General features: G+C 49.4%; 1 protein-coding gene across 1 annotated transcript in view; it reads left to right on the top strand.

Moving 5' to 3' along the window:
* Nucleotides 1-398: 398 nt before the first annotated feature.
* LOC135913045 (uncharacterized) overlaps nucleotides 399-14,765 on the top strand; it is a 273,676-nt gene continuing 259,309 nt past the window's right edge. Inside the window, exon 1 of the mRNA XM_065445684.2 lies at nucleotides 399-962. Within this exon, the coding sequence (XP_065301756.2) occupies nucleotides 725-962 (238 nt within the window). The 5' untranslated portion in view covers nucleotides 399-724. The remainder of the gene's footprint in view (nucleotides 963-14,765) is intronic.

Here is a 14,765-nt window from a genome sequence, read left to right on the forward strand (position 1 = left end):
TCAATGAAATTCGAACTCTGCGACATCTTTTTTTCATGGTCACCGCGGGACGTCGAATCAATGTCTCATTTGCCTGCTGTGCGGCGTAATGTAACGCGCAGAATATTATGTAATTACGTGAGTCATCACCACAGCTAAGTTACACCAGTCAATGCGCCGACGATGTAGCAGTCACGCAGGCCACCTGTAGCCTCAAATGCTTTTCATTTCTATTGAAACGCAAACAGCAAGAATATATATAAGAGAAATGATAAAGGAATGCGTTGCGCCATCGCTGCGCAGCTCCATCATGCTGTTGCTTCGAATGACTGCGTCTGTGTCACAGAGATTGGGAAACATGTTAGCGCATATATGTATTCTGGTATATTTTTGTTGTCTTCGAGCTTAAATTAAGGTGCACAATGCATGGGCGCAGGTACGTGATTCCGGACGGGCACCGCGTGGCGTATTCGTGCATTCTACAGCGACATGCCACATTGCTTTCGGTTTCGATTTCTCTCGTTGGCTGACCAGCCGCAGCGCCCTTGCGGCGTCCGCGTCCTTTTTATTGCGCCCGACAGGTGGCGCACGGCGCGTCCGTTCGTAGGCGCTCGTTCGTCGGTCGTCTGCAATTTTGGGCGTGATACCCCTAGTCCCGGCGCGCGAACCCGAGGTTCGAAGCAAGAGACCGCGATTCGAAAAAGCTCTCTCGTGTTCTCTCAACGTGCTTCGTCGACGGTCCATCATGCTCGTCGCCGTGGTGATGTTCGTTTGTGCCGTGCTGTCCGTCGGTAGCGGAAAGAGCTCTGCACCGGCCTACGAGGAGGGCTTCGACAAGAGTGCTTGCCAAACCCTGTGCCCCGTTCCGGGCTGCCCGGACAACGCGTCGGACGATACGGAGCTCAAACTCTCCGAGCGTGGCTTTCCTCTCGCCAACAGCTTTCAGTTCCCGGACAAGATTCGACGTTACACACCGTTCAGAGGTGAGATGATCGCGCACCCTCGCGTTTCTGCGGGGCTCGTCGAGGCCGTGCGCGAACTTTTGCTCGAAGCGATGTGTGTGTTTGCGCACGTCTTATAACCGATACACTGCGCGTTCTTTTCACCGAGTGGACCTGACGAATTTAAGTTCCCAGTTCAATCGCCACAACTTGCCGACAGCGATCCCACGCGCACCATTCGTGTGCATTATTACCTACGTCACAATAACCGGTGGCGGAAATGTGCGTCAGCGTTAACCGTCCCTCCTGTGTAGCCTGCAATGTCCGGCCTCTCGGGCCGATGCCCGCGCTACAGTGTACTAGTACCCGCGCATCGCTCGGCCCGTGCTTTGCAGCGTTATCTGCTTCAGCGTTCGCTCTGTTTACAAGTGTGCCTGCACCCTCGGGCGACGAGCGTATGCGACGCCGGGCGATTGGCGCACAGGCGCGACTGGCGTGGGCATTGCGCGCGGAACTAGTAAGTTGTGCGAGGGTATGGAGCGGCCAGATGAGAGAGGATTGGCGTCGGAGGAGGAAGGAAATCCCCGTGCATTGAGAGTGCGCGCGTGACTTGCGTGAGGGAGCGTCTCTTGTCGCGCTATGTCGCGCCAGCCGAGTGCGGCGTGGTCGCGGCCGGCCGCGTACAGCCACGCGTTGCGCTCGACGCTAAAAACAATCGCTCGGGTGTTGCGCAAGGTAACGTCGGACAGAAACATTTTGCATGTTCACACGCGAAAGCGCTTCCCGCGTCCAAGCGCCAATCTGCCGGCACCGCGAACACGGCATTCTACTTCATTCGTGAACCGGGACCAAAAAAAGAAGAGAAATAATTATCCAGAAATGCGGAATGTTTTCGTTGCAACGAGATACCTGTATATGTGTAACTTGGCGGGCGCCTTAAACGTGACTGAATTCACTTGATTCTGCTTGCAAGAACAGTTGCACTTGAAGAAACCTAGTGTGACCTCGAATCACGGTTCTCTTGAAAGGATCGTCTTATACTTCGCTATTACTAATATTGCGTAAAAATATAATGAGCTTTGTCCTGTGTATATATTTAAATATATTTTCTGTACATGATGTTCACAGTGGAAGTTAAAAGAAGATGTTGATGTGAAAAAACAAATACGGATGAGGTAGCCGCCGCTGGTGCTTCGAATGCGCTTGTCCTCCTGTTGTCAGGATTTGCAGAAATAACGCAAAAGTATGAATTAAAAGCCGTGCATTACCGCGCCAACAATGACGCAGTAAGCTTTTAGCAACAATAAAATGTTAACTGGGAACGTAGAGGCAGCTCGGGCCCGGAGCCCCACCCCTGTATTCGGCGCCTATGTTTGCAGCAGTGATGGGAGGCTGTGGTAGCAATAGGCTTTCTTGAATAACATGTATATATGCGTTGACCGTACTGGGAGATGCAGCAGTAATGAAACGTGGGCCGCAGAAAAAAGAAAAAAATGTTTTCCGCATAACTTGCCACCTGAGGTCACCACGACAAAACTACCCGACCATTCTTTTTAATAAAGTTTCTTATTCCGCAGAACTTGACAAAAATTTGTCGGACGCTTAGCTTCGCCTTTAAGAGTGGGATGCGGTAGCATTAAAAAGTCCCTGACTGCTTCGCACACTTCCCGGCAACTGCAGCTTATGTAACCGCAATGTTTACCGAGAAATGCTAGCTGCGAACGCTACGAACGAAGGCGAGCTTTCTGATTGAAACGCGACCCCTTACGTGGGCCAATCGGGGAGGAAGTGCACAGCTGCACCAATAAAATTGCATCATTTTTGAGGTTTCCGTTATCGTTTCACACTTTTAATATTTCAATCTGAGAACATTTTACCTAAACGTCATGTGTTGTTGGCGTTTTGTTTCATGACACTTGTTCGTGGGCTGTCAGTCTCAGATTTCCGAGGATTAACTTTGTCAAGGACGTAAGACAAGGTATGAGCAACTATTATAGTGTGGCAATATAACCCGCGTATACCGCACGTCATATAGCAAGGCTTGGCATATACATATATACTTAATATATATGCGGCAATATTCGCTCACGGGGAAGCCCGACGCCGACACTGGGACTCGGGGCTCTTAATGCTGTCGCGTTAATAATGCTGCGGCCTTGTTGTTTATTCGTGGCTTATCCAAGCACGTTGCCAAAACCTCGTTATAATGTGTGTGTATACTACTCACAACTTCGTCCGTTAGTTTGTGTTTTTAGGCTGAGCCTGCCCGCCTGCAGCTTTCTCTTCTTCTACTGCTTGCAGGCTGCTTGATCGATATATATATATATTGTAGAGGCGTCTATTAGTCACCGGCGTTTGGGACCGACTGTTAGAACTCCCAGCACGAGTGGCATTCACGAGCAAAAGCGCTGAAGAGGACAACCCACTATATCGTTCCAGTCCTTCTCTACAATATATATAATCTGATCGCCTCGCCCGCGTCTCGTATGGCCTCTGCGGGAAGGCTAAAAAGAGTAGCCCAGACGAGTTAAGACTGATAAAGTGTTCTTTCTTTACTATATTTTCGCCGATTTTCGTAGTAGGAGGCTGATTACTATATAGAAAAAGAATACGAAGGTCAAATTCCCGTTTCTTTAATTTCGCGCCGTATACGCTCAACGCCTGTATGCGTTACTGTGTGTGTGTGCATGTGGTATGCGTTAATGCGACGTCGCATATTTCAAACGTGCTTTCTCGTATATATTGGCCGCCGTGGTGCACTAAATGTTCCCGCAAATTGACAGGTTTAGTCTCTGGCTAAATCGGAGCCCAATTTATAGTTCGTCTTTACGAATGAACAATTGATCTTTGCCTGAGTTGGCACCGTCGTAATCCTTCGGGAGCTTCAAAGCGGTGTGAGGTATACCTGTTTTTCGTTTCTTGCGTCTTCTCTGGCCTGTACCAAGTCTACTCCCTCGGTTATAATGGCTTTTTTTATGCGAAGCATACTAGCCACACAACCATGCTCTTCCTTGCTCCGCGTAGCTACCATATGACGTCATAACAGCTGCAAAAGCGGAGGCTCAACTCGTGCGCTCGCTTGCGGCCGCGTAGCTACATAGCCGGGTCTCAGCTCGTGCGCTCACCTGCATGAGTTGTTTCTTCGTCTAGCCGAACCAAATATAGCCAAGCAAGAGCAGTTCACCAGGCTAAACAGTGGTTCAACAACTAAAATAAAGGCTAGTATGCTTCGCATCCTGGGCTTAACCTTAGCTAAGCCAGTGCCATTTTTTTCTTTTGCATCGCATGGAAGCGCAATTTATTAATACAGCTCAACGTACTTTTACCTATAATGTGCCTTTAGCTTGAATTTGAGACCTTTAATTTGGCACTCGTTATAGGCTGGATCTTACGACGACGTGCGGTTGCATTACATGTTCCATGCCGCTGCGCGTTGTTTCTTTTTTCTTTTTTCTGTTTCGTTTGCGTGACGATGACGCTGGGCTTCGGCGTGCGTGCGCTTGCCTTACTTCATAGAGTTCCGTACTAAGATTGCCCTGGCGCTGCGGTCGTCCCGTGAATTATGGTTAGTGTACATAGATCTGTCTCCTCTTCGGCACTGTTATTGACTTCAGACGTTATTGGGTCTTCATTTACTACGATTTATCCGGCCTCGTTGGCCTAGATGATGAAGAAATCGTATTTATCTACGCGCGCGAGGCAACAAGACACTGCGCACACGCATATTTAGCGCGAATTGTTGCAACTGTAACGCAATGTTTGGTCGAAAAATGATCACTTCGCAAAGTCTCGAAGTCGTTCGAAGCCGGTCGTTAGAAGTTTAAGCAAATCCATGTATTAACCGTTATTCCCACGCTGCAGCTGAGCGGATGCGTGCTTGCAGCTGCCATACGCACAAGCGACAAAGGTCTCTCTAGTAGTTTTTGCAGGATACTCTCTGCTTTATTCCTCACGCCGATGAGAAGGAGTGAATGGGCCGGTACCGCAGGCTGTGCAGGTGTGTTCACAGATTGTAAGCAAGATGAGCAGAGTATTTTTACGCCGATGGTGATCACTGGGAGAAACCTTCTTAGGACTGACAAGAGGCATGAAGTTGTTGTTGTTGTTTTTGGTGATGATGATGATGATGGTTATGTCGGGAGACTACACCTACCTTGCTTGTCCCGCGCTGATAAACGAAGCAAGAACGAGAAAAAGAAAGAATTGAGTATATGTTACTGGTGTTACTATCAGGTGTAGCGCAAGAATAAACATCTAGTTTTATTTATATGTTTGCCCGAACGTATGCCCCACGAGTTCTCTAGTCGTGCAAGCTTATAGAACAAGCTGTACTTCGCGATACTCGCACGGACTTATCACTAAGATGGATGGCAACACTTGTGTGCAGAGCACTCGGTGGCTGCATGCCAAATATAGCCTGACGCCTTCATGGAGCCGTGCATGCGTGTTAACTTGCGGTAATGGCGGTTTTGCGCAAGGCAGGCGAGGTATAACTGCTGGTGAGGGGCTGTGCAAGCTTACGTAAGGTGTGGGTGATATAGAGCTTTTAAATGGCGGAGCGGCTGTCTCGGAAGTATTGATTCTCGCTCCGGGTCAACGCAGTAAACCGGCGATAATCGTGCGGAGCGGCATGCTTCTGGAGGTGAATGCCTCTTCCGTGGAACACGATCGTCCTTGGTGCATGGCATGCCGACAACTTTTCTGCTCTTCTGAAACCCAGACTATTTCGTGTATAGAGCATGGCCTAAAACAGCGCCGTCGACGTCTTCGTCTCGTTTTCTTTTTTCTTTTTGTTGTTGTTGTTCTGTCGTCAGTGCTGCTTGCATTTCTCACTGTGTACTTGTTCGCAGTGTGTTTTCACTCTTGTTTTTCAGTTTTCTTATTACAATCATTTTATTCTGAAGCCTTACACGTAAATACCGTCTGCACCTGCGCACCTAGCGGAAACGAGTAAAATGTATCAAAGTTCAAATCCACTCAAAAAGGCAGTATGGATTCGGGGCCACTACATTGCTCAGTTTGTGCCGCTCTTGTTTCCAAGAGTTGCGCGCCTCGCATTCTCACAGAACGTAGACGCAGGCTTTCTATAGGATGTGTTGGTGTACATAGGAGAGCGCGACCAGCACGGTCCTCCACGAAGGCGTACACAGTCTCGGCAAACGCTCTTTGTAGACCGTGCAAGCCGACCACATGTGTACGACTGAGCCGCGACCATGCATATTTAGTTGGATGAGCTAATGAGACCAATGTGGTCAGCCACCTGACTGTACCCGCGAGGCAAGATTCCGTGCACTGTGCCGAATGGACGCAGGAGACGTCCAGTTATGTTTCGGTTGTGACACTGTTGTCTGTAAATTCAGTTTGCGAAGCAGTCGCGTGTGCGTATACATCCCTGAACCAAAGTGCGGTGAGTAGCAGTTATCAGAGGCATCACTAAGGAGGTGCTCTCACAGCGGGACAACGCTTTCAAGAAGGTGATCATATGCGACATATATATATATATATATATATATATATATATATATATATATATATATATATATATATATATATATATATATATACATACATACATACATACATACATACATATGATCCCACAGAGTTCGATGCCGCTGCACCTGCCATGGTGGCGTTGCACTGCTAAGGCCAGGAGCGCGGGATCAAATCCCGGCAGCGGCGGACGCATTTAGATGGGGGACAAACTGCAATGGCGTCCGTGTACCGGAGCACGCTAAAGAACCCCAGGTGGTGAAAATTAATCCGCAGTCGCCCACAATGGCCTGTCTCCTAATGATATCGTGGTTTTGACACGCAAAACCCCGGAATATAGTTAATTTAATGCCACTGCGTACCCCATGCCGTATCGAGCGCGGTCCGATGTTTTGCGACGCACTGCCGGGTGAAGACACTGCGCGAAGGCGTCGCATTCCTAGTGCGGGAATCACAACCGGAGTGTGACAGCTGACAGGTGCTCCCGCAGGGGAATGAAATGTGGGTCGAGGTCGACACACAAACTTAGCGCAGAACGCCTACCCCCTCCGTCGCGTTGTCACATACGAAGAATAGGTGCGCGAATTGCGGGGTCAGTGACCTTCGGAACGCAAGCGCGAGCCGAAGGAAGCCACAGATGGCCGAGTGCGCCGACCACAATTACAGTTTTGCGGACATCGTTCTATGCTTGCCGAAACATCGGTGCGCTCTTGACAGATATCGCTACACACACTTCGTTTCAAGTTTCGCCCCTTCGCCGACCTCATCCGTGCACCCCCCCTCCCCCAACTTCCTCTTTCGATTCACTAATGCAGCACTCCTTAATACAGACACGCTCACTATACCATACCACACCACGTACAACGCCGACTTCGCCCACTCCTTTTCGGTCACGGTTGCTCTAAACTACGCCACCTTGCCACGCAGTAGGAGAGAGAGAGGAAACTTTATTAAAGAAAGGAAGGTTTATTAGACAGGGGCCCTCAGAAAGTTAATCAGCTCACTCACCATACCTCACTCCTCCCAAACAAAATAATGGGCCTTCCACATGTGCATTGCAAAACAAGCTCTTCAGGCTCTCGCTGGCCCTGCCAATGCTGTCTGAACACTAGTTATGCGAGATACTTTACCCCATCGCCAAATATTAAAAAAAAAGTGCGAACGCAGTTCTTTTTTCTTCTAAATAAGTTTATCTCTTTCTCTTTAACGGTCACAGTTTTTCGTGAAACAACTGAGATCGCCTGCCCTGCCGAAAATGTCTCGTTGTTCTAATTTATAGATCGTATGCAATGGGGAATTTTACTCGTGCACTTGACAGGACCGAGCTGTTCAGAGCTGCGTAATAAACGAGTCCGGACAGCAACCTCTCGCACGTGGGTCCACGCACACGTCCGTTTATGCGATTCTCGCTAACGCGTCGACCCCGAGATCTCCACGCAACGAGTAAAACTAGGCCGAAAGAAGCCACCTTCGGCAATGACATCGACAGCGGACGTATGCACTCTTCCATTGTTTACGTTTGGGATGCAGCGCACCTGCTCCCCTGCAAGCTGTCGCAACCGCGAACGCGCAATCCCCTTCACGCACACGCGCTCGCGGCATTGCTGATTCTGCGAGGCGCTGAAACGCGGGAAGCCATCCTCGTGACCGGATTTGCGAACGGCGATATCGCCCGTGCAAGTGAACGCCAACCAAGAAAGCTCTTATTCGTTCCAAGCGCTCACTCCCTAAACAGCTGGTGAGAGAAAGAAAAGCGTTCATCGTCGAATACATCGAGTTCGACGGCAGCAGCTGCAGCAGCACGCAGGCGTTTGCGATCGCTTTGCCCGTGGCAACGTGGACTTGCGATGCAAGACGCGCAACGCAAGGAAGCGGGTAAAACAGCGCTCAGTTGAAGCAGTTGCAAGGTATTCTCTGTCGCACATTCCGAGCGATCAGCTCCCGATGGTATATGGATAATACACGCGACCTGTTCGTCATGTCCATGTCAGAACACGGGATTGATGTACGCGCTTCGGGAGAAGGAATAAGAAGAGCGTCATTTCCGTCCGGGGAGCCTTTCAGTATGCGCAGGGCACCTGCATGGTTTACTCGATTTCCACCGGGCACGGATGTCACGACTTCTAGAGCTTGAATATGGTGTTCAACGTTTCTTCTTGACTGTCTCCAAACCGGTACAATACTTCGATGCCAGTTAAACAATATCCTATAGGTCACATTGTAAAAGCGTCGATAGGTGAACCATAGAGGTGAACTAGCATTCGAGAGTTCTCTTACATGCCTGCACATTGCAGTGCCTGCCGCACTCGCTGTAAGTGCAATGTTCCTGTAACTTTAGCGTACATTTTTTTTTACTGTCATGTCATTATTTAGGCTACATTAACCCACTTTAGAGGTATCTCATACAATATATGGGCCGAGCCCGAAGGCAGTGCAGTCTAATACAGCGTCTCAAACCATTAGCTACATGTCACGAGCGAACAAAGATAGAAACTGGCGCGAGACGTTTCAAAGATCGCTTTGGCACTGGAGATGCACGAGTCAGATCGCGACTTAACGGTTAGAGCGTTAAACTGCTGTGCTTGAAGACAGAGGTTGGTGGTTTTCGCTATGAGAGCCTGCCGCTCTGTTATAATAATCGATATTAAACTTGTTTGTTTATACCATCCGGTACGTTGGTTGGCTCGACAATTGCTTTAGGAAATGCTTTACACACACAAGAATGAACGAACTTCATTTTTACACCACCTTCATTTCGTATGCAAATACCGAATCCACCTTGGTCACGTGCAGTTTGCTTTTTTTGTGTGTTATTCTTCCGCTTTCCTTCTGTTTCTACTGCAGAATTTTAAGCCCTCCTTTCCTTCCAAGTACAGAGTAAGGTCTAGGCAACTTTGCGCACACCTGCAAAAATAACTGCGTTCCAATTGAGAACTATCTCTCTCTCTCTCTCTCTTTATCTCGAATATAATTAGTACAGAGCCGGAAGGAATCGCTCAAGCCTGTCAGTTTTTCTTCTCGTCCATTACCGTTATGGCCACAATTGTTTTTTTTCTTTCATTTTTTCCCCCCACATCGCTCGTTGCAGTCACTTTCACACTCTTTCAGTCGATTCTGTGCTTCGTCTTCCTAAGCGGGTACTGTGGCAAGAGGCCTCGTGTCAATTGTAGCTCTTCGTAGTTTACATGTGCCTCTCTGTTGGGGGGAGCCCACGCCGAGCGCGCCCAAACCGCCCACGCTGTTTTACAGCGCTGCGAGCCTGCTGGCGGAAAAGAAGCCGTCTCCGTTTCCCGTGTTCGCACTGCTCTTGCAACCGTCTCTCTCTCTCTCCCTCTCTCTCTCTCTCTCTCTCATTTCCGCTCGTATGCAGCTTCGTCACGGGTGCTTCGCTTCCATGATACCCGTTTCATATGCTGCACAGCCCTGAGAGCATAGATAACGCTGCCACATTAGTCAGAGGTCGATACGAGAGGGGGGCGAAGGCGAGGAAGGCAGCATAAACTGCGCTCCGGTGTTGGTAACATTCTTCTGGACGACGTCGCCCGCGGTCACGGCGCAAGACACTCGAATTCTTGCGAAAAGTCCCCAACGGATTATATGATGATGATGAGACTTGCGCTGGAAACTGTCTATTATATGTTGTAATTATTCCTAGACGTCTTGCTTACTATGTTTTTTTTTTTAACTGGACCTTTGATCTATATGACCTCGTCCAGTGGTGAGTCAACCATCGGAATGTGAAAAGGACAAACAACTCACGATTTTCTGAAACGGTACACATATACCGTATATCTTGTACTTTGCCTAAAAAGCAGTTTGATGCATCCAGGTAGCATACAACAAGAATCTTTTCGGTTCGTCATTAATCGTGTAACGGCAAAGTGATTGAGCGTATATCCCCTCTGGGCTAACTCAGGCTTTGAGAAACATTACTAGGGAAACTTACTGGTTATTTACGTCAACAAAACAGTTCCTAAGGTAGTCGCTAAGACTCTGAAAAAGTCAATGTTGCCATTAGGATGACTCAACACTCGCTAGGTTTTGCGACTTTTTCGCTAGGTTACCAACACTTCTGCTCTCCCATGCTTGCCCAGAGTTGGGTGAGCCATCGCGAATTGTTCTCCATTAGGAATTACGGGTCTATTGTGCTCAATAAACGTCCGGAAGATAAACTGCATTATACGCATCGCATACAAGCATTGATGACTCAACAGGTAGACACTTTTGGCAGCGTATAGGGCACCAGGTATGACTTCCAAAAAGACAAGCTCAGCGCATAGTTCACGCGCCTACGATGTGTCTGCAAAGTACTACAGCCCTCCGCGCCGTCCGAAAACAGCTGGGATTTCAAACGAGACGCCTCGCGTTCTTGTCCTTCCTCTCGGGGAAGCGTCTCTCCCAGCTGCATAGTCGAGGTGCACACATGTCGTGACGTAAGACTCATTCCTAGCGACGTCACTCGCCATGACACGTTGCTTCGGTATAAATCAACCAACGCGAAACTCTCAGCGCCGCGCAACAAGAAAAGGGAGATAATAAAAAAATCTGGCAGGAGCCCACCTCACGACGAATGGCGACGTTATTGCGATTAGCATTCGAGAAATGTATCGACACACCGTAATGACCGCCTCAGAGACGCGTGCACGTTATGCATGAGACGTGTGTGCAGCCGGGTTCCTCTATCGCGCTTCCCACTGAACCACGCGAATGGCCTCGAGCGTGCATTTGCGCGGCAATTTTGCGTGTATTCGCGGGTTTCTTTCACGCTCGGAAAAAAAAGCTTTATTTAGTACGTATTGAGGAACAGAAAGCATGTTGCTATAAATTTTCTCATTGGCAATTTTCATCCAATTATAATAATATAGTAGTTGATTTAATTCAAGACTTATTGTGAAATTAGGCGGAGTGAAAAAAAAATCCTGAGTATCTCCGAGCGACGACAAACAACATTACCTTGGTTCGGTCCAGCAACGTGGCAAGTGCATATTTTTAAACTTTTGCCATTGTTACGTGAAACACCCTGCACGCATGTGTTGTGCACGTTTCAATCTATTACGTGCAGTTCTATTATGTAGCTATGTGCAAGTACGTCAGCCGTCTCGTCTGCGAAACTGTCAATGTCTATGCGTGTTCTGGGATTATTTCGTGTAGACTTAACTTGTTTACGAAACTGGGCTTGTTTTTGAATGTCTTTAGTCGCCTCTGTGCCTTCTTTTACTCACGTGCGCAACTACGCAAATGTTTGTGATATTTAGCAGTCTTCGGAGTTCTGCTTACCCTGAAAACGATTGCGACCGGTCGGCGTCGCTAAAACGCCCACCGAGATCTCTTTTGACTTAGTCTCAGTAATAATAATAATAGTAAAAAAGTGACGAAGGCAAAGTAAAAACAGAAAGGGTCAGGGATGAGTTGTTGGCCAGTATTTTTCAGCGTATCTGTATCTAACTGCCCTCGAGGCCGAGGTCGCCGGCCTATAGTCCTAGGGCGTTTTACAGCGAGCGACGGCTGCAGGAATCTGAGCGTGCAACCGCGCGGGACCGCACGAGTGGCAGCCGCGGCGCTTCGGCTCGTTAAACCCCAATTTGTACCTCGGTGTCAACTGCGCTCACGCGGCTCTGCGCGCGCGGCGCGAGAACTTGCTTAAAAATCTCGCCACAGCGCGAGACCGGCAGAGAGGATGCCCTTGCGGTTTGCGCGCATTCGTTCGGAGCCGCGTTAATGAGGGACGAGTTTCGAAAACGGGCCTTTCTTCAGGGCTCTCCGTCGGAGCGCACACAACTGCGTGGTTATCGGATGTGCCGGGCGTGGCTGCGGTAATTCTTTTTCTTTTCCTCTTCCGGCTGTCATTTGGCCGTGCGTCCGCTGCGTAGATCGTTATGCCAGAGCGGCGGCGCTGTTTCGCAATATCGCGTCTCTGCGATTGCACGTGCTCTCGTGCGTGGTGTGCTCGCGCTGACCAATTTCGTGGTCTTCGACGCGCCGCCTCTTTGCGGCGCCTACATCCGCAACGTAGCTCGCGGGAGACGAATATTTCCATCTGTCGGGAAAGCCCCCGTATACGGTAGTGCGGCTTCGGGACCGGTCTTTCGTTGCGTTCATTCGTCCGGCCTCAGCACGCGTTCCGCTTCCGGTGCCTGCGCGTCACTCCTTTCGCTAACGGTTATGGCTTCTCCGCGTGGCGAGTCGTTTCGCCGCAGTTTGCAAGTACACCCGCCGTTCAAGCTCGTTCGGTGTATATATAGAAGTGGCCGCGATGGAGTGGCGCATGCAATGCGTTGTTGCATTCATGGAGCTGACCCTTCTCGTATAGCTGTAGATACGGGTCGCACTTCTCTGTGCGTGCATCTGTCATCGCCAACTCTTCCCTCGACGAGCATCATACATCGCTTTCCTTCTGGCGAGATCGCCGCGTATGCGTCTCACACTGTGCACCTGCCCGATTTAGAGCTTGCATTTCGCCGAAGCTTGTGAGGTGTGTTGTGCGTCAGCACATAAAGTTGTGTGACACTAGACCGGCCGTTGTGGTGCATAATACATTGCGCGAGGTTGCAGCGTTGCGTATAGGATGAAATAAACGCAACTGCGCACGCGTCGTCATTAGTTGTACAGCATTTAATTAACTCCTTCACTAAATCTTCGCTTCACGTCTAGATTCCAACACGAGCGTTGGATTTGCCTAACTTTGGTTTCTCACTCTGTTGTGTTTAGCGCATCGCGAGAGCGTAACCTGTCAGTACATGTACAGTCAGTCGTGGTGCGGACAAAGTTGTCCATTTCGTGCATGGCTGCTCATCGTCGTGCTTCCGGCTCGCTGCTGGGACGAGACTGATGGAATCGGACGAGACGAGGCGTGTGGCTGCTGCCTGCCATCATTTATTTCTCTCTCTCTCTCTCTCTCTCTCTCTGCTGAAGAGACCTCGCAGTCGAGATCTAATTGGACAGATCGCGCGTGTATGTGCGCGCCGTCTCTGCAGACGACGACCACCCGCGGTCCCCGTGTATAATTACTATCGACTGCGGTCACGCCGCGTTATATTCACGCCTTAATTTCGTTAGGGCAACCCTAACTCAGTGGTTGGCTCAGTGGCTTGTAGCGTTGCGGTGCAGCTGAGTCACCAGGTCGACGGTTCGATTCCCGCGGTCGTGGCGGCTGCGTTCCGATGGTGGTGGAACGCAAGAAATGCTCGCGTGTATACCGTGCTTCGGGTGTATGTACGTTGAAGAACGCCGACGAGGATCGAAATGAATCCTGAGCACTCCGATAGACCTGGGTTCCTCGTAGCCCGTATCACTGTGGTCACACGGTGGTCTGTTCCCTACCACCGTTTGTTGCACTTCGCTCCTCGTAGGGGCATGACGTGTGTCGATTGAGCTCCAGAACGACACTTTGCATTGTGGTGAACGCGGTTTAAATCGTGGATCCGGGATCTCGGGGAAGTGCGGCGTAATTTATCTCGAATTTACCGCTAAATCGCGGTAAATGCGACAAGGCGGGTCGACGACGGCATGGCGAGAGTCGGATAATGAACGAAGCTGGAATGACGACGATGGAACGAGCACGATGGTAAGCACGAACGTAGTAAGCACATACCAAGGTATATAATAGAGAACTTTGGTCACCGGGTCGACGTAAGAGGCTAGATGGATAGATATAGATGAGCTCAAAACGCCAGAAGGAGGCAAATAATTCTAATCGCATTAAAATAAATGTCGATCAAGTGGTAGCACTCGGTTTGGATTACGTTCGTCTGTATAAGCACACGACCATGTTACGATGTTATTAATTCAATAATTTTATTAGCCACAGCCGCCATATCGCGCATTTTCAGGCGTAAGCCATTTCGTTGTTTGTTAACTCGCGTTGCGAATGAGCCGTGTGCTGTGTTCGTGGTATTCTCCTGGAGGCTGGCAGCGACGAGTGCGCGCGCATTCTTATCTTGCGTGATAAGCACTTCGTCCAAAATTATCTGCTCCAAATTATGCCGTCTATAGTTCTAGTTTGTTCCCCCACATTTCTCCAGCCTGCAAGCGCGACAATAAAGAGCTTTAGATTAGTGGGCCCAGGCCGCACACTCAAGCGTTGGTGGACGCGAACTTCAATGTGTGTCCTTCATGTTCTTTCGTGCTCGCTGTGTGTTTTTTTACGCGCCCCGATCGTGTGCGTCCCCAAACGCTTGGGCGCCCCATAAACTAAAATTCTCTAATCACTATAGCGCGAAGTCCCAAATCAAAATTCTTCTCCCGAAAGTGACTAGAGTTTGTATTTCTCTTTGAAACGCAACCAGTTTCATTCAAATCGCTTGAGCGGTCGTTGAACAACCGCATTTTCGCGTTTCACGCGTATTTGGATAG

This window comes from Dermacentor albipictus, chromosome 1 (genome assembly GCF_038994185.2).
Source record: "Dermacentor albipictus isolate Rhodes 1998 colony chromosome 1, USDA_Dalb.pri_finalv2, whole genome shotgun sequence".
NCBI classification, from domain to species: Eukaryota; Metazoa; Arthropoda; class Arachnida; order Ixodida; family Ixodidae; genus Dermacentor; species Dermacentor albipictus.